Raw genomic sequence first — 20,108 nt, 5'->3', positions numbered from 1 at the left:
ATGTATATATATAATATTTGGTGGAGGGATAAACTCGGGCTTCTTGTGCGAGGGTAGAAATGCCCACACATAGAAGCCACAAGAAAAATACAAGAGCGAGTCAAAGGATTTGGAGTTGTTTCCCCTAATATCCTTCAATGAGACCTGGTTTAGGGCATCAGGCTTAAGAAAACACTTTTTCTGAGGTTCTTTCCCCTAATATCCATCAATTCAATATCCCTGTGGGGATTCAAGGGAGTCAGGCTATTCCCTCCCTTAAGCAAACCACACCAATATTTAAACCCCCCCCCCAATGCCCTTTCACAGTCCCTCAAACTCATGCCCACCCTCACATTTCTAACAAAATAGTAAAAAAGGAAGGAATGAAAGATATTAAACTGAGAAAAATAAATGAAATTGCCCAAGGCAAAGATTGGAATTGAGTCCAAAAGCAAGCTAAGCAATCTTAAGAGCAGCAAAGGCACTGAGATAGAACACAGAGCACTTGAGAGGCTTTCTTCTTCTGATTGGCTCAGGCAGGCAGCAGGGCTCACAGGGAAACCTATGTGGGCGTGTGGATGCCTCTCTGTACTCCACGTGTAGCCTAAAGAAATGGAAAGCAGCTTTGCCTTTACCTATGGTCTGTTGCAGCTTGAAATAATGGCAATGGCCGATGAGCAGGAGGCCGAAAGAACCGCAACAGCTGGAGGCTGTATCCATTTTGAAAAATGGATACGTGCACAGCCTTGTTTGTGACCCTTTTATTTTCTGTTTGATGTTATTTACATGGCAGCCACATGAAAAAGAGGATAGGGTTCCTACAACCCCTCCTACTTTAAAGATACAAGAGCCCTTCTTTTTCCCCCTGTAACCATCTCACTATTTTTTGTTTCGTTTTGCAACAACAGTGCATAGTATTGTGCAATTCACAAAAAAAGAAGTCAAGGTTTAAGAGGAAACAAAAATGGGAAGGTGAAATCATGAGAGAAAGCACAGAAGCAAGAGCAACCCGATGTTGGCACTACAATCCTATGTATACATACCAAGATCACTCAGTTCAGTGCGATTTATTCCTGAGTAAACATTCACAGGCTGATAATGCAATCCTAAATCAACAAGTAGATTGATGAATTGACACTGGGCCGGGTGGGCCTCTGCAGAATGAAAACCCCTTTCCATCTAGGAGGGGCAAGGCCCCAGATGACATAAATATGGAAACAATGGGGGTGGGAAACTCTAAAAGCAATATATGGCTTCATGGTGTCAGTTATCAATTATTAGCTAGCATGCGTGTAATGTTGGGCATGGTGAGGAATGTGCTGTGTACTAATAGTTGGAAACAACTGGCATATTATTAGCCGATGCTGTGTGTTTGGTGTCGGTATTTCCACTGATTTAGTGCATTGTTGCATGATACTGTCGCTCACAAACAGAAGGTCTGAGTTATATCTTCGGTGCCATCTCCCACTGTTGTAAGATGGTGGGAGCTTACTATCATGAATAAGCAGTGGTTTATGCAATTCTGCTGAGGAAAGGACAACCTCCCCATTTTTATCCTCCTGCGCATAGCCCCATGTGTGGCTATGGCTGTTAAAGTCACAAATTGCTACTGTTCTTTGGTGTCTATCAAAGTTTTCAGGAGAGAAGAAACAAAACTCTTCACTTGGGGGCTTGTACATAGAGGTAATAGTGATGTTACTAAGCTCTACTCTTATACCCTCAATATTGTTTTCTTCAGTGCTATTGGCTAACCCTAACTTTGAGTCCTGGTTTTACAAAGACAGCACTTCCATATTGCACATGTGGTCTTTCCCCCACTAAGATCAATCCTGAGACTTTTGGTCATTTCTGTTGTTTATCTCTGTGTGTTTTATGGACACACAGCACGTCACATTTCTTTTCACATAGTTATGCTGAATCAGAGTACACCAGTCAACAATTTAAAAAACCTGAATGGCATGCAGCCACCTTAAAGCCCCCCAATTTCTCCCTAAAAGTCAAATAAAAGGTACTTGGCCACCATAACTTTCCTCCTCTCTTCCTTCTGGTACAAGGAAATGATTCCTGAGGAGACAGGAGGGGTGAGGAGGAAAATACCTCCTCCACTTCCTCCCCCAGTCTTCTTGTGCCAGGAGGACATGAGGAGGGAAGTTATGGCAGCCAGGTACTTTTTATGTGACTTTTAAGGGGAAATTGGGGGCTTGGGAGGAAGGGGTGGGTGCTATCCTGCACCTTTGAGCTTCAGAAGCCCAAAAGGTGTTTGATGGCAATGGAGATTCACCCCTAGGTGGTCCCAAGACTACATGAAACCGAGTCTCCACAGTCCCAATACTCCTTAGGAAGGCCTGGATCTAATAGAGTATCAAATTAATTTGGAACAAACCAGGGAAACCTTGGTTTGTTCCAAATTAATTTGTTTTTACCAGAGATGTCGCTTGGACTCCTAGAATATGTCCAATTACGTTTGTCTCTCAACTGTGTCTCTAATTGACCTTCTTTCCCCCAAATCTATACTATTTATTCTGTTCTCAACTGGGTTGGACCTACAAAATTGCTAGCTTGTTGGAACCAAGCTTGTTGTTGTGATGATGGTAGATTTTTTTAAAAACCAAGTCTAGGCCTTTGAAATGTGACAAATAACCTGGTAAATCTGTCCAACAAGTGATAATGGCTTGCTTTATTCTCTAATTCATAGAAAAATTTATCTCTATATTTCTCAAACATTTGTTTAAAAGGATAGCAGCAGTGGTAAAGCTGCTGCTTCAGGGATCATGTTACTTGGCAAATAGCCCTTAACTTTCTATTTGGACATTCTATGGTGTCTTGTGCCAGGGACACAGCAACAACACGCCCCATTTTTCTCGGCAAACCTTTGCTGCCCTGCTGTGAAGAAAACAGGAAAACTGAAATAATACTGTGTCAGAGAAACTGAAAAGCCTCTCCTGCTAGTTCCTTTCTCTGAGTATTGTTGCACAGTTGATTTTAAAGAAGAAAAAAAGGAGGAGAAAATGGAGAACAAAGTGACTGAGAAGGTATGTTGTCTTGTCTGGAAATTAAAAAATAACTATTAATCAGCAATTTTATGGTAGTTATAGCAATGTGTCTCTCCAGTCAAGCTTTTCAAATTGTACATCATGGGTAGAGCCAAATTTGAGTGCACATTTATTTGCTTTTGTTCCTAGATAATAAAGCAGAGCCAGGAACTGAGAAATCTCTCACTTCCTAAATAAGTTTGATGTCAAAAAACTTAGGGCCCTTCCAGAAAGGCTCTGTTTCCCTGATTAGATGCCAGTGTGGACTCATATAATCCAGTTTAAAGTGGAAAACCTAGGATCAGATTCTAGGATATAGAGCCTGTCTGGAAGGGCCCTTATTGAGGACGCTAGTCATATACTATCAAAATTGCTGAATGCAGAGTTAAGGCATTGGCCTCCCCAGCTAAGGGTTACAATAGGGTTTTTTTGTTATGTTTATTGCACCTTGAATCCAAGGATCTCAGAGATGGTAATATATAGAGTTGTGCGCAGATCAGTTTCTCTTTGGTACCTCTGGCACCTTTGAGAGCACGTAACAGGAGGGACGCTCCTGGTACGAAAACCTGCCCAGCATGAAAGCAAGTGGGAGCTGATCTCGGCTCCTTCTCTGCTTTTTGGGAGCTCTCTGAGCGCTTTTCACTGGGTTTTCCTGGAAGCCTAACTCTGATGTTGTTAACCCAGGTCTTTTTGTGTGTGTCAGAAGCAACTTGAGAAACTGCAATTGGCCATCTGCAAGGATGTTGCCCAGGGGATGTCCGGATGTTTGATGTTTTACCATCCTGTGGGAGGTTTCTCTCATGTCCCTGTATGGGGAGCTGGAGCTAACAAAGGGAGCTCACCCATTCTTCCCAGATTCAAACCACCAACCTGTCAGTCAGCAGTCCTGCCAGCACAAGGGTTTAACCACCGGGTGCCCTACTATCCAGGTGTTATTGAAGGATACAAGATCAAACAATCCCAGAAAGAGTGGTATTTTAACTGTGATGCTTTTTAATCCAGTTCTTAATGAAGGATATAAGGACAAAGGATCTCAGAAAGAGTGGTATCCTAACTCTGATGCTTTTAATTCAGAACTTAATGAGGGATATAAAGACAAAAGGAACTATTATATAACATTTATTAGTAAAAATGAAAATGAAATAGTGGAGCACTGGGCTGTGTGATATGGTGCATCTTTGACATTCGGCAGGAAGGAATGTTGCCCTGCCCTCCCTGCTCCTGCGCCTGGAGAGGTTAGTGGGCGGGACCAGCAGTGATAGGGAATGTTTATAAGGAAATTTTATTTCTAGAAAGAAAAAAAATCCTAAAAATCAGGGATGACCCAAACATTATAAAACTTGGTGGGCTAACAGTGATAGATGTATCCTCCAACTGTGGTGATTTTCATCCCTCTAGCCCTAAAACTGAGTTAAAGGGGAGCCTGGGAAGTCACTTATTGTCTCCAGTGGGACGAAAATATTTGTTTTTCATATGCAAAACAAAAATGCCCTTTTGGGTGGGCGCCCATTTTTGGGAGGCATGCGAAAATGGATATGGGGGCTTCTGGTTTCAAGCAAGCAGAAACTGATAACAATTTTCCCAAAAATGCACATGCCTAGTAATATAATATCAAGCCAAACAATTCTAAATTGAAAACTGCAAAAACGAGAGCCTAAAACCATATAAAAAGACACATATTACAATTTGACTAAATTAGTCAGACCCCAAAAGATGGCCAGCATGTGACAGTATGCTTTTTTTTTTATATCTCATGTATGCACATATGTGTATTGACAGGGAAAAGCCAAGGTCCGAATTTCTAAATGTCTCTCAGAGGGTGAAAAAGTATCTATTGCATCAAGAAAAGAAGTGGTGAAGAGGGCACTTGACAAACTTGGGATTCCCTGTGATCCGGTATGATTCAATTTTATCTGTTCTGATTCAAAGAGGCAACTATTTTCTTTCATGGAATGAACATAGTTCAATTTTTGGGGAAGGAAAGAGAAAGAAATGTGACTGTTTTGGACATTCTTTCCCTAGAGGCCAAAATGTTGAGTGTTTTTATTGTTTTGCTGATTTCTCACATTTCAGGGCTTTTCTGTGAAAATTTCACAAATTCTTGTGTGCGAAAAAATCAGTACATGCTGAGCATGATCTGTAAGGAATTCAGAAATCTGAAATACTCCAAAATCCAAAACTAGTCACCCATTTAGCTGAGATAGTGATACTTTTGCTTCCTAATGGTTCAGTATACACAAGCTTTGTTTCATGAACAAACTTGTCAAAATATTTATAGCATTACCTTCATGCTATGTATATAAGGTGTATTTGAAACATAAATAAATGTCATGTTTAGACTTGGGTCATATCTTCAAGGGGTTTGAAGAATTTCAGATAAAAAGATGCTCAACTTGTTCCATATAGAAGACTTGGCTTTCTGCTTTAATACTTTTAATGCATGTTCTTGTCCAAATGATTTTTTTAAAAAAATACAAAAACCTATCCCAGAAGTTGATCATTTCTTTAAAAACATGGTGTTCTGACATGTTAAGCCCAGTTTCTGGTTGTTGTGAGAAAGTTTGTGATTGTATATGACATCTTTACTGCATGGTCCCTGGTTAAAGCTTCCCAAATTATTTAGTATATCATATATACCATGCTATTACCATATTTCTGCCATATTATTTTTGTGTTCTCACCTCCCTGCCCACAGAAATCATGATAGACTGGCAGTAGAATGGCTCACAGACCAGTACCTGACTAAGAATCATGATTTTAGGATCTCTCATCTGTACAAATGGCCCCAGAACAAAGGGTAGGCCAAAGACAGAGTGGGGCAAGGCATTCATAATGTGAAAGAAAAAATAATAATTTGTTAACATGTGTTAAATGTAAGCTCACAACAGACATTTATTATCTGCTCAAATATTATGTTAACTTGTATTTAATTTTTTTTAAATGTGCATATTTCAAATTATATCTCATCAAATCTCCCAACAAGGTACTCAGAGCAGCTTCTAATCATAAAAAACATAATAGATACATAAACAACTGGGTGACATAATGAATTAAAACGAGTCAAAATTAACACAAAATTGACACATAAACAATTATTATATAAAACAATTTATACAAGTTTTTAAAAGTCCAAACCATTGCATTGATCAATATGAGCCATGTAGTCTGTTTAGTGGCTAAGAATTCTTACCTATATGAGGCAATTATCTTGGATCAGGAATATTTTTGAAAAAAATGAGAATTTCTTCCTTTTCTTTCATATTTATGTAATATATAATATATTACTTAAACTTTTCAACATCTCAAGTGTATTTGCAAGCTGCAAGAAAGATTGAGTTCTGCATGTCCATGATTTTTGGAGTGCTCTTGGTCCCTAACCTGTCAATAAGTGGGGGACACTTGTACATTTTGAATGTACAATTGTAACGAAATAACTATCAGTGTCTATGCAAATGTTGGATGTGAATTTTTGCCACTAAGCACAAGCAAAATCAGATCACTTTAGACATGCCACCATCTTGTTCTGGAACCCATATGTAAAAACCTATAAGTTAGACATATGATAAAATGCCAACTATCAATGGCTGACTATAATAAATCCTAAAACATGCCAGCCATCACATGCCATTAAAATATGACCTGTACAGAAACTGATTGTAGAAGCCAAGTGTGTTTAATATATCAGACAAAAAACTGGATTATGTTTGACTGTTCAAAGGTTATTTGCTGAATATGTCTCCTTTTCTTTCATTAGGACAAAGTGCCCAACATTGTTGTTCTGGGATCAGGTGGAGCTCTGAGGGCTGCCATTGCTCTTTATGGCACGTTATCAGAGCTAAAGAAATGTGACCTCTTGGACTGTGTTATGTACTTGTGTGCGGTGTCAGGTTCTACTTGGTAAGTGTGCAGTGGTAGAAGAGGAAATGTTTAATAACAAGAGTACTTACTTATGCATAGGCCAACCTCATTTCTAAGCCCAGGACAGGTTTGGGGACTAGAAGTATGGGTTTTGCTGTAACATATGGATAGGTCAATGGAACATTTAGAAGCATTTAACAAACAATCTTCTCTTTTTTAAAATGCATTGAGGGGAGCATTTTTAAAAAGAAGTACAGGATCTATTTATTTGATGGGTTAAATACAATGAAGTTGTAAATTGCATTGCTGATCTCAACATGTCTATATCTATACAAATAGTACACGCCCTCCGACGTTTTCCCTTGGGGCATCCAAACAATGCTTCAGGGAAAACCGAATGGTTCGGCACAAAGCAGGAAAACCCTGCTTTGTGCCACAGTAATTTGTCTGCTGAAAAGACCCGGATCTTTCAGAGGACTTGGGTCTTTGCAGCTGCAGGCACTGTGCAGATGGGCCCAGGGATCGTGCCATGTGACTTCTGGTGCTCATCTACACATCTGTTTTGGGTTTCTTGGCCTTCTGGAACCCAAGAAACCTGAGACAGCCCCCACCTGATCCACCAAAAAACCCTTTGAAAAGCCTTTAAAAATAAAATAACTTACCCGACCGACATTAGACTGCTGCTGGAGCTCTCCTGGCGTGTCATTCCTACATGCCAGGAGAGCTCTGGAAGCAGTCTAGTGGCGGCCGGGTAAATTATTTTATTTTTAAAGGCTTTTCAAAGGGGTTTTGGGGGTGGGGGGTAGGGGTTGTCACCCTGTCCTCCTGGAAAGTTCTAGGAGAGCATGTGGACACCCGCCCCCAGAAAAGCATGTGCTTTTTGGGGCATGTGTGTACTTGAACTCAAGTACAATCATGTTTTAAAAATGTGATTGCTCCCAGGTTAAAAGGCTGTCTGGAACCTCCCATAGTGTGGACGTAAGAGCCAAAAGCTCTCAACCCATTACCCATCCCTTGCCCAAATTGGAGTAAAAAAGGGACCTCTTTTCTCTTCCTCACCTTCTTTTTCATCCAGTAGCAATGTGAAGGAGCCTGAAGAACATGGGACACCTGCAATTTTGGGTGCATTTGGTGGAGTAGAACAGCTTTGCCTATTTTAGATAAGGCCTTACTGCATTAACTTTTCTGCAGGTTTACTGGAGTAGTTATTTTTGAAATGGCAGGCTGAGTGTCCCTATTAGAAATGCCTGCTGCCACGTTGTTGCACCTCAAGCACCCATAATGAGTGTGCCATACTTTTCCTATATTTCATGCATTCCTATTGAGCTGTTCATTCTTAGAAAATACGAAGCTGAACTTAAAGGGGTTCTCATTCCCATCTCTACAAGCAGTCTTAAAATTATACATTCCAAATTAGAATTGGTAGTGAAATTCATTGCTCTTTTTTCTAATTTCAAATGTGTACGTTTTGTTCCATTAAAAGGTGTCTTTCAAGCCTCAGCAAAGATAAAGACTGGACAGAAAAAATAGAAATTTTGGAAAAACGTGATTGCAAAAACCTTGCCCAAGGCACATGGAAATTTGAGAAGGCATCTCAAGCTTTGCTGGAGAGTATAGAAAATGAATGTTATTCTTTGACTGAAATCTGGTCCTATTTTCTTGTGCATAAAATGCTGAAGCAGGTGGGTGCAGAACTAAGTTGGGAATTCAATGATTGCTAAGACCAACTCTGTCAGCATGATGTAGTGATTTGCACATTAGACTATGCTTTTGGAGACCACCGTTTGATTCCCTGCTTGACCACTGGGTGACCTTGGGCACGTTATACACTCACTGTCCCAGAAAACCATTAGTACACTCAACCTCATTTTTGTCTCTTCTCAATTACTGTGCTTAATTACTCAATTACTTACCTGAGTAATCTGAGGTGAACCTTTCTGGAGTTGCCCTGATACAGCCCAGGAGTATCTCCAGAGACATTTGCTTACCCACACGTCTGGTTAGTTCAAGAGTGCATTGGAGCCACCAGTGCTACAAAATAAGTGGTGACAAATAACTCCCCGCTGCTGGTGATATTGCATTTCCATGTCACATGACTGAATGCCCTGGTGTGACCTCATCATGAGTGACATACCCAGCAGGCCTCTGGCAGACCTGGTGGCAATGGATGTAGCCAGATCTAGCTGTTCACACTTCTGAAACTTTGGGATCACTCCAGAGCTTCTTGGAAGTTCCAGATTATATCCTCTTTCCACTTGAGCTGCATTAATAGTTGGATGCAATACTTCTGCTGTAAATCCAGCTATGCGTTGTCTGGACTATTCTCAGCAGCAGATTTAATTTGACCATGTAGGCATGACCTATATCTTCCAAATGCTATACATCTCCTTAGGTCTACCTATGCAATCAGAGAAAATATAAGCAAAATATTTGTTATCGAAACTACAGTATATGATGCAATATGACAGAGCTAGGATAAAATGATCTGATTGCAAGAAATGGCTTTGGAACTGAAGCCAATCATATGGGTTTCTAAGCACAGTTCAACAGTGTATAGGCTGTGACCTATACACTCTAATGCGGTGTGGGTACTTTTGCAATGTTTGAAATGTTATAAAACTATTTAAAACGTTTAAATACTCTCTTTATTTATTTTCTTTTAATTTCCCGTACTGGAAGAAATCAGGATTACAAACAGAAGAGAGTAAAAGAAAACATAGAACAGGGATGAAGAATCTTTTGAACCTTGGGATATTTTGGATTTCAGCTCCTAGATTCATATCCAGCCAGATCATTGCAAATGGCAGGCAGACATTGCATGCCCAAATTTCTAGAGGGTCAAAGTTTTCTCATTTCTAACTTAAATAATAACTAGAAATCTGAAATGGAATCTAATTTTAAAAAGGAAGTTGGGAAAAGGCTAAGTAATCTATTAAATTAAAAATCCATATCTTTCAGTTGGATGAGACTGGATTGCCTGCCCATGCAGCATCTTGTGAAAATGGAAAAAATCCATATCCTATATTTCCAGCTGTAGACAAGGAGACGTACCTAACACACAATGAAGGTAGTCATTCTCTGTGTATGTGAGTGTTTGTGAGTGTGTAAATTAGTTAAGATAAATTGAAACACTGATAATTTGACTGGAAAAGGAAAATAATTTTTATATAAATGTTTTCAAAAGCAGGTGCCTTGTAGTGAAAAGACTCAGCTAACCAGTTTATCTCATGAATTGAGATATCACACACAGACCTTCTTACTTTAGGCCAGAAAAAGGTTGCTCATACTTCTCTTAAGCCCCATCTACAATGATATAATGCAGTTCAAAGTTAGCTTCAAACTGCAGTGGCTAGACAACAAACTCTGGGACTCTTCCAGACAGGCCAAAATCCCGAGAGGAACTGGCATTTGGACCTGTGCTAAAGAGCCCTCCCACAAAAGCTCATGAAAGAAAGCCATCTGGGCCTCAAACCGATTCTAGGATTTCCTATGCAGTCACCAACACTGTGATATCAATTTCTCCAATACTGATTTGAAGCTGATTTAAGTAGTCAGTGGAGATGTGCCTTTGAAAAAGATATTTGCCTTCAAGCATGCTTAATCCTCATAGTTTATAGCATTCTGGCAAGATTGTGTTTGGTTTGTTTAGCTAAAATGCAAAAGATGCAGAGCAGAAAACTATTTGGACATGCCACTGAGTGTTGGAGAGGTTAAACAATCATTCTACCTTCCCATGCCAAATATATTAAGCACCTCAGGGTTTCCTAATGCCCTTGTAGTTAAAAGTAACTCTTCTACACACACATACATATAGGGTGTATTAGACAAATGGATCTAATTACTTATGTTTTAATTTTTATAATGTATTTTAATGATGTATTTTTATAGTTTTAATTGATTATATGTACTGTTTTTTGTTTTATTATTATGTTCTTGGCATTAAATGTTGCCAACTGTGTAAGCCGCCCTGAGTCCCCCCGGGTGAGAAGGGCGGGGTATAAATTCTGGAAATAAATAAATAAATAGTGTGTGTGTGTGAATTCTCCTGGGAATTCAAATTTCTCATTATCTCAAATATTTTTTCTTCTTACATTTGTTCTTTTTTTCAAGCTACTTGGTATGAATTTACCCCACATGAAGTTGGAATTCCTGGTCTAGGAGCATATGTAGACACAAAATACTTTGGGAGCTTCTTTGAAAATGGGGAACTGATCAAAGAGAAGAAGGAGAGAAATATCTGCTATCTCCAAGGTGCGCCACCACAGTTGTTTCCCTTAATGATATTCTATTCTTAGGCCCCATTTACACTGCCATGATAATGTAGATTGAACTGGATTACATGGCAGTGTAGACTCATATAATCCAGTTCAATGCAGCTCAGTCTGCATTATATGAGTCTACACTGTCATATAATCCCGTTCAGTGAAGTTAATCTGAATTTTGAGACTGGATTATGTGGCAGTGTAGATCCAGCCTTAGACTGCCAAATCCAAACACAACAATATATCCTCTATTTTAAATCGGTTGCTTTGTTTGCTTGCCTTACTGAAAGGAATGAAGTTTTGACGTAGTCTTCAAATCCTCTTGAAACTGGCAAACTTTCAAAATTGCTCTTTAATGTGTCATGTAGAACATCAAATATGTCAGCATGCCATTCCTGCTAGCCACAAAAGTGAAGCTTAGGAAAAATGTTGATGTGTTGATCATATTTAAAAATTTCCCTTTTATTCATTTGAAGGAGGCATTTTGAGCACATTAAATTATACCACTTGGAAATGAAATATTAATTTTAGCTTTTTCACTGCCAGTAAGGCACAAGTTTGCTAATGTGATAATATTTTTCATTTTCAGGTTTATGGGGAAGTGCTTGTGCAAGCAACGAAGCACTTTTGAATTTTATAACAGGTACTGCTCTTTTAGTAGTTGGGTGGGTTCAGAGGCCATTGGCTGGCTTGGGTCTCCGATGACTGGTACATGAGTGGGATAACTCATTCTTGATTCTCAGCCAAATCTAAAGTTCTGATGGAAGTGGTATTGGAAGCTGATTTCATTTCCTTTAGCCTCCATGAGGGGCTGCTGTTACATATAATGTCAACATGAGAATGGGAAAATGGGGGGGGGGGGCACATAGTCACTTTAAAGCCAGGTATCATTTGAGCTTCCAATAATGCAAATCAGCTTTAAAGTATGCCAGTGGAAGTGTTGTAAGTTTTATTAATTATTTTCAATTTTTCCCCAGAGGGTATGGTAGGGAAAAGGGAGCAGGTAGGGTACTCGTGATAGTGTTAGTAAATTAAATCTTAACAAATATCTAGTAAATCAATGAGGGGGAGGAAAATGATCTAGAGAGCAAGGGGAAAACATTATATAACATTATATTGTATTACATCCAATTCTTGGTCTCTGTTACCCAAACACTCATTACTTGTCATACTAAAGTTTTACAAATCTTTAGTAAATTAAATCACTTTTAAATATGAGGTTGTAATCAGCACCATAAAATTTAGAAGGGCCAGGCCAGGCACTGCTGAACTCAAAGGACTATATTATCTGCCCTGAGAAGTCTTGAGGAATAAGAAAACAGTGATCCCATATTGCAACACTTTGCTCAAACATGGGAATGAGAAGTTAGTGATCCCATATGAAATTTTGTTCAAAATTAATGCTCTAAACAATACATTGTCTGTGCATTGCTTTCATATTCATGGATGCCATTAGCAATATTGTAACAACAATAACTCCTTGTATGTATGACCATTGGCATTTGTCTTGCAAGGTGCTTTGGGGGATTTTCTGAAGCAAAACCGCTCTGAAGCTTCTTCTTCAGTAAACATTGGTAAGATGTCCCAGCAATATTTACTGTTTACGCCTCTGTTCTGGTTTCCCTGCTCACATCTGCATGATGCTCTGAACCTAGGTTTATTGAACATCCAATAAACTGTAATTAAAATTTGAAGCCAGCAAATGATCTGAGTCCATTGCACACCAGATTACCTTCAGGATCGCCATCTCCTGTATAATCCACTTCAAACACTTAGGTCCTCTGGGAGGCATCTGCCACAGCCTCCCAGAACCCAACTGGCGACCACCACCCAGAGGACCTTTTCATCTGCTGCCCCAAGACCCTGGAATGACCTAAGGTAGAGATCAGACAGCTAGATCAGCTGTCAGAATTTGAAAACTATCTAAAGCAGTGGTTCTCAACTTGTGGGTCCCCAGATGTTTTGGCCTTCAACTCCCAAAAATCCTAACAGCTGGTAAACTGGCTGGGATTGCTGGGAGTTGTAGGCCAAAGCCCCTGTGGACCCATAGGTTGAAAACCATTGGTCTAAAGACACACCTCTTCCAGCAGGCCTACCCAGACAGTTTTAAACTATGAATTTTAAACTCATGTCCTTTGCTTGATGTCTGTTTTGTGTGTTTTAATATTTATTTTATAGAAATGCAGTTTTAATGTGGATCTTTTATAAAAATATGTATATTTGTTAATTTTTTGTAATGTTTGTGTTTTTTAAATTGTGGTGTAACCCACCTTGAGCTACAGGGAGAGGTGGGTAAGAAATATAACAACAACAACAACAACAACAACAACAAGATCCATATCCAATTGGTCATCTAATTCATTTATAGGGATTGCAAATATCCCATATAATATAGTCAAATGACATCAGAACAAGCACTCATATGTCTACATGAATCTAAGAAAAATGAAAGACACTGTAGCGGAAGCCAGACTTCCCCTCTTCTCGGCTTCTCGTGTGTCTGTGCGGACGCAGTGGAAGTAGGAGACAGACAACTGGAGTTTTTTTCAAAGAAAGCAGTTCACTAAAGTTCATGCAGCTGCAGAGGTTCATCCCACGCACAACTAGGTGCTGAAAAGGGAGAACCCCAGGGTCAAGTGTCTATTTATACAATTCAATGGGTTCGGTTTACGACCGCCCACATATCAAACCATTGGTGCATATTTGTGGTGCAGTATTACATTTCGTCATTACTTTCGTTTCTCTCAAAACACATGATTTCGGGGAAATCATGTGATAACCCATCGGCTGTGTACCTGGCCTGCTCGTACCTCCTTATATGGCCATTTCCTCCTACCCCTTCATTCCTGCCTTAACACCAATCAGTGGCAGAAACAATACAGGTTGAGGATTGTAACTGAATGTAGCAGTATGAAGTGCTTCCTGATTAACAGGCAGGTATTCCCATTTTTTATACTCAATCCTCATTGGACTTTTTATAGTTTCTCCCTCTTAGTGTTTCCTCCATTTTGGTACTTTTGCTAGTTTTGGGTTCCCTCAAATCTGTCAATATCTTTGTCTGTATGCTTTTGAGTAGCATGACTTCAACCAAAGGGCAAAATGGCTTACAGCTCAAATTTTGGAATTATTATACTAAGGACTCTGATTTTCCATTTTATGGGGACAGTTTCTGTTTGCTTCTAGTATGTAGTCTTGTTTTTTTTTTAAAGAGCTTTAAATAAGCTGAAAAAAAGACACTAGGATAAGATTTACAGTTCTGTTTCCTGTTGTGTTTCATTCCTAGATGAAGATGATCAGAAACTCAATAAACTATTCAAGGGTTATCAGTCTATTCTGGAACTTAAGCTGTCTAAGGGCACTGAAGCAAACAAACAGTTTGACCTTTTAGAGACTATCCTGGGCGGTATGTAAACTTCAGCTCCAAGATTTCCTTTATGAGTTATGTTCCTTTATTTAAATGCTATTTTCTCACTAAGATCCAAGCTTGTGTTCAATGAATGCAATCATCTGAATGGCTGCACCAATAAAACCATAAGAAAGAGCTGAACAATCAACAAAGCCAGTTCTTAACATTATTAAGATTTACTGTCATGGAATAAAATTTGCTCTCACAGGGTAAAATTGGTCCTTGTTCCTTAAGCCATTGATATACATTCCAACATTTTTGATTACCATCTCCCTGTTGTTTACCATCTCCCCTCCAACAATTTTAGTCTAATTTTAGAGACTTTTAATGAGATTTTAAGGATTTAATATGTTTGTAATTATGTGGATGATGTTATGTCTTGTTTTATTTAAGTTGTTTTATAATTTATTTAGTCACTTCGGGGAGAGAGGGCGGGCTATAAATAAAGTTTCATTCATTCATTCATTAAAGCTTGCAAGGTTTTGAGAATATAATGGTTCCATTTCTATTCTGAATAATATATTAAACAAATACAATAAAAAAGCAAAATTGATTTTAATCGAGCTGCTATTTTTCCTCTGTCTTAATCTATCGTATTTTCCCTCACCTTTCACAAAGGTTTCAGCAAAAGTTGTGAGTTGCTCAAAAGCATTCGTCAGACCTGGATTTCTGCAGCTTCAGAAAGAAAAAAAGAACAATGCATAAATCTGAGTCAAGCTATGGATGAAGATTATGGGGGTAAGTATTGTAGGGGCCAGATTTTGCTTTGGATAGCAGTTTTTTTCTAGCTGTTCTTTTAATCACTTCATTTCGTCTGTACATGCTAGAAGCATATGCTGTTGTTTGCAATGTTGCTGTTTTTTGTAATCACAGATTCTGTCAAATTTATGAGTAAAGATGTATGAGTAACATTAGTACAGGAACATTCCTAAAGATTCTGTTTGGCCTGGTCTGGGAAGAAGTCCATGGGTGCTGCTCACACTCAAAACTAGAGAAGTGAAATGTATACATCTGTGGAGATAACAAATGCAGGAAATATTACATATATATTTCTGTTAAAATTTAATAGAGAAAAGGATACTAGTTATGGTGGCTGTATATCATATCCAATTATCAGAAGTAGCATAATCTGAAAACCATCTTTGACAGAGTGCTGCTGGAATTATATCCTGGTTATGGGCTTTTAGATGGCTACTGTCCAAATAGAATGCTCTATTGAATAAGTTTGTTCCTTAAGTTGGAAGTGTTTGAAAAGTAATTTGGGGATGTATTTTTCAATTATTGTTTTTAAGTGCCTTGGCATTCTTAGATCTACATATTGTTTCTTGCAGGATTTGCAAAGGATTCCAATAAAGTTTTATATAACGTAATGAGAAAGACATTTTTGTGCCTTTTAAATTGGACATGGGGAACCACATACAACTTCTTGTATCACTGCTGTAAGTTTCCATCAAAAGTATATTCATATTCATATGCATAAATAATCCCTTGTGTGAGTATTCTATACTTCAGCTGGTGGATGGCATTCTTATGGGACATTCTTACGTATGTCCCAGCTATATTAGCCTGATTGGGAAGGAGGGAGGCTTGGCTAGAAATGGTATCTGTTCCCTCTATAGTTGCCTTATTTAAAACATTTATCCTACTGTTGGCATAATATTCTCACAATCATCCATAGCAACAGTGGCATTAATGTCACTTTACAATAGCTAGCAAATTTATACCGGTTTTATCAGGTTTTGTCTTTATTCCATTATATGTGGTTAGCCGATGTTGAATTTTCAGAGCTGTCAAGTAAGCAGGTCCTTGAGCTGATTGATGCTGGTTTGACCATAAACACTGCTTATCCGTCCGCTCTGAGGCCTGAGCGAGAAGTGAAGCTGATAATTTCCTTTGATTACAGTGCTCAAGATCCTTTTATGGTAATTGATTTTTTTTCAAACTACTCTGTAATATTGTATGGTATTACCAGTCTGACAGAAATTTATAATAATTTATTCTAAGAATGCAGAATTTTTTTTCACTTACTAAATGTTTATACACATGAAATGAAGCATGTCGAAAGTTGTCTCCCTGCTGGGTCAGTTTAAAATATTTTTGCATATTTTTTCAAAGATTCACACTCCTCATTTTGTGATAATTTTCGGCAAGAAAGTGTGCAAGCCCTAACTCTACCCCTCCCCCCCCACAAATAGACCTGAAATAAAAGAAGTAAAACATCTAATAGAAATAGGCACATAGGATCACAATAGTATAAGGACAGAGAGTGATACTATTGGAATAACTTACATTATCTGAGAAGCCTTATTTATTACCAGATTCCTGGAAAAAACCTGAATCACAGATGGCCCTGTCTCTAGCCAATATCACATAGCAGACTGTGAAACCAAGATGAGACTTCCAAGTGAATTTTGCAATCAACTATATTTTTCATATTGATTCAGACCATTAAATTAGCTTCTGAGTTTTGTAAAGCACATGGAATCCCATTTCCTGAGATAAATGAGAGGGAACTGGAAGACACAGATAATCCGTCAGATTGCTACATCTTCAGAGGGGAACAGGCTCCAACCGTCATACATTGCCCACTATTCAACAACGTGAACTGTCCAGGTAAAAATAAGAATGGGATACGTGTGGGAAATATCTTATTGAGATATTGATAGTACTGTAGCTTCACTGAAAGTAAAATGAAAACATTGTTCCCTTCAAAATAGAATCCTGTCATCCTTCATTTCCTACATTTCCATCCTTGCAGTACAGCTGATTCCCCATAACCCTGATTTTGCAATTTTATAAAGGGACACAATTTTACAATGCCATTGTATAGTTTGTTGCAGGAGTGACTTATTTTGAGGTTTGGCTTTTTGAGTCAGCCTTTTGTTCTGTTTTCTACACTAAACACAGCTTTCCGAGTAGTTCAAAAGGTTTACCGAATCAGGAAAGACTTGACAGTCTATTACTCGTTGAGACCCACATGCCTCTTAAGCTTTTTCTATAGCAGTGGGTCCCAAACTGTGTGTGTGTGTGTGTATGTGTGTGTGTGTTTTTTTTTACAATTTTTCAAATATTTCCCTTCCTAATCTGCAGTATATTAATTTATGATATATCTTATTTTTAGGCAAAATTGCTGAATATAGAGAGGAGTTTTCAACTTTCAATTTGAGCTACTCAAGTGAGGAGATTGAAAAGTTGCTCACTGCAGCAAAGAAGAATGTAGCAAATGTTCGGGAAAAGATTCTGGAGGAGATCAAGCATATCATAGATACATCTTCACAGAAGGCTTAAGCAAACATCTCTGCTCTAATGCAAAATGTATATCAAAGTTATTTGATGTTAACACTCCTATATCATCATTATGTATCTAATTTATAACCATTAGGTTTTAAAGGTTTTGTCCTGGAACAAAAACTATTATTTCATACTAAATCACAATGGTATATATCTATATTTGCATTGCCATTCCTCTATTAGTATGCCAACAAAGAGGAAATTAATAGACCAATTAATTAACAGATTAAGTTTAAAGTTAGGCCGTTTATATATTGTTTGATGTGATTTGTTTTGATGTATTGTCGAAGGCTTTCATGGCCAGAATTACTGGATTGCTGTGAGATTTCTGGGCTGTATGGTCATGTTCCAGGGGCATTCTCGCCTGACTTTTTACCCACAACTATGGCAGGCATATCTGTGGAATGTCCAGGGTGGGAGAAAGAACTCTTGTCTGTTTGAGGTCAGTGTGAATGTTGCAATTAATCACCTTGATTAGCATTAATGGCCTTGCCAGCTTCAAGGCCTGGCATCTTCCTGTCTGGGGGAAATCCTTTGTTGGGAGATGTTAGCTGGCCCTGATTGATTCATGTCTGGAATTCCCATTTTCTGAGTGGTATTCTTTATTTACTGTCCTGATATTAGAGGTTTTCAAATAATGGTAGCCAGATTTTGTTCATTTTCATGGTTTTCTCATTTCTGCTTAAACTGTATACATGCTTGTGGATTTCAGTGGCTTCTCTGTGTAGTCTGACATGGTGGTTGTTTGAGTGGTCCAACATTTCTGTGTTCTCAAATAATATGCTGTGTCCAGGTTGGTGCATCAAGAGCTCTGCTATGGCTGACTTCTCTGGTTGAATTAGTCTGCAGTGCCTTTCATATTCGATGATTCATGCTTGGGCAATGCTGCGTTTGGGCTGTACTGTCTTGTCATTTTAAACACATTTATGTTGCTCATAAAGAAGAAAAGGCTATTTTCTGTTAGCAGTGTTCTCAGTATTCCCAGTAGTTGGGTTGTATGCCACTTTTACTGTTACTTGGTTGTTCCTTCCTTGTATAATTTTGTTACTTTTTTTTTAAATCTGTACTGAAGCTCATTTTTTTGCAAGACTTGATAGAGGCATCTTTTGATTTTATACAGAGAACCATTATTGTACCTCTGTTGAAACTTTCTACCTACATAAACTGATAACTATAACATCTCACCACCTCTGTGGCATTGCTGTTATTCAACAGAGCTCCATCCAAGTTGGATTGAAGTGGTAGTGCAGCTGACCTGAGCATGATCCATCTCCTTCCCTGTGTTGATGAATGCAGAAAAAGAATGACAGCACCAATTTCTAGTTTGGAGAATACAATCCCACTGTCCGGACTGCCCTCAAATTGTGGTATACTCCAGAGTTTCCAGCAAATTCTGAAGTATCCTGTGGCTTTGCCGATTGCAGGGCAAAGTGAGAAGAGTTCCAGTGTGTTACTGTTGCATGCACACATATACAGATATTATTGAAAATTTATGCCTAGAAGCACATAAGAACCACAGTGGAAAGTGACAGTCTGAATAGAGGATTTCTCCTATGAATAGCCTGTCCATTGCTGAGGTTGGAAGGAAGGAAGGAAGGAAGGAAGGAAGGAAGGAAGGAAGGAAGGAAGGAAGGAAGGAAGGAAGGAGAAGCTTTAAAAGTGTCCAAGCATTATTAAATTAGTTGTGAAATTTTGTCTGTAATAAAGCAGATTTCCCTGTCGCATCCACTCCTTCTTTGGCAAGGCTAACAAATCTGCAAAGCATTAGCAACTATTAAAATTGATTGATATTGCACTATTGGGGCATACCTAAATTCAGAGGAAGATCTTCCCAGCCCAGCACAGAGATCTAGCAGTTTCAACAATTTACTGGAACTTGGGGGTCAGGGGACTGGAGTGGTTGACTGGCTTGACAAACATTGTAAAGTTTAAGCATCGGGGTCCAGCAGCCCAGCTGTTCTAATGAGGCAGAGTGCAAAGTGCCCCAGTGAGGGGTGACAAGGCTGAAAATGCTGGTAACTGGACAGCTGAGGTATTTCCAGGCAACTATTGCCAGATCCAGTGGCCACACATGGTGGCCCTGTTTCTGGATATATTTAAGCTGATGATTCTAAAAATGGCACTAGTTTCCCCACATCAGCTCTAATTTTTGAGATACAAAACGTATTGCATCTACCAGTTGCCAACTGATCATCCATAGAAAACCACGATTTTTTGAATCAGCACGCCAAAGAACCCAGGAACAGGCCCAAAAACGAAGACACCAATATTTTTTTCTTC

The 20,108-nt window shown here is 38.8% G+C and overlaps 1 protein-coding gene across 4 annotated transcripts; it reads left to right on the top strand.

Moving 5' to 3' along the window:
• The first annotated feature begins 2,743 nt into the window (after nt 1-2,743).
• LOC100567537 (cytosolic phospholipase A2 gamma) lies at nt 2,744-19,012 on the top strand. 4 transcript variants are annotated; one of them, XM_008116457.3, is made up of 14 exons: nt 2,758-3,011; nt 4,791-4,907; nt 6,766-6,908; nt 8,353-8,551; nt 9,828-9,936; nt 10,980-11,120; nt 11,721-11,774; nt 12,646-12,705; nt 14,415-14,534; nt 15,156-15,275; nt 15,869-15,976; nt 16,305-16,459; nt 16,982-17,150; nt 17,659-19,012. In XM_008116457.3, exons 1-14 carry the CDS (start codon nt 2,988-2,990, stop codon nt 17,823-17,825), a joined length of 1,686 nt encoding a protein of 561 aa, XP_008114664.1. In that variant the 5' UTR covers nt 2,758-2,987; the 3' UTR covers nt 17,826-19,012. The 4 variants fall into 4 exon arrangements, with proteins under 4 accessions (XP_062813826.1, XP_008114665.1, XP_008114664.1 ...); XM_062957755.1 differs by lacking the exon at nt 2,758-3,011 and adding an exon at nt 5,707-5,884; XM_062957756.1 differs by lacking the exon at nt 17,659-19,012 and having other exon boundaries at nt 2,744-3,011; nt 16,856-17,124.
• The last annotated feature ends 1,096 nt before the right edge of the window (nt 19,013-20,108 follow it).

Source organism: Anolis carolinensis, chromosome 6 (assembly GCF_035594765.1).
Source record: "Anolis carolinensis isolate JA03-04 chromosome 6, rAnoCar3.1.pri, whole genome shotgun sequence".
NCBI classification, from domain to species: domain Eukaryota; kingdom Metazoa; phylum Chordata; class Lepidosauria; order Squamata; family Dactyloidae; genus Anolis; species Anolis carolinensis.
This window is presented reverse-complemented; position numbering and strand designations above follow the sequence as displayed.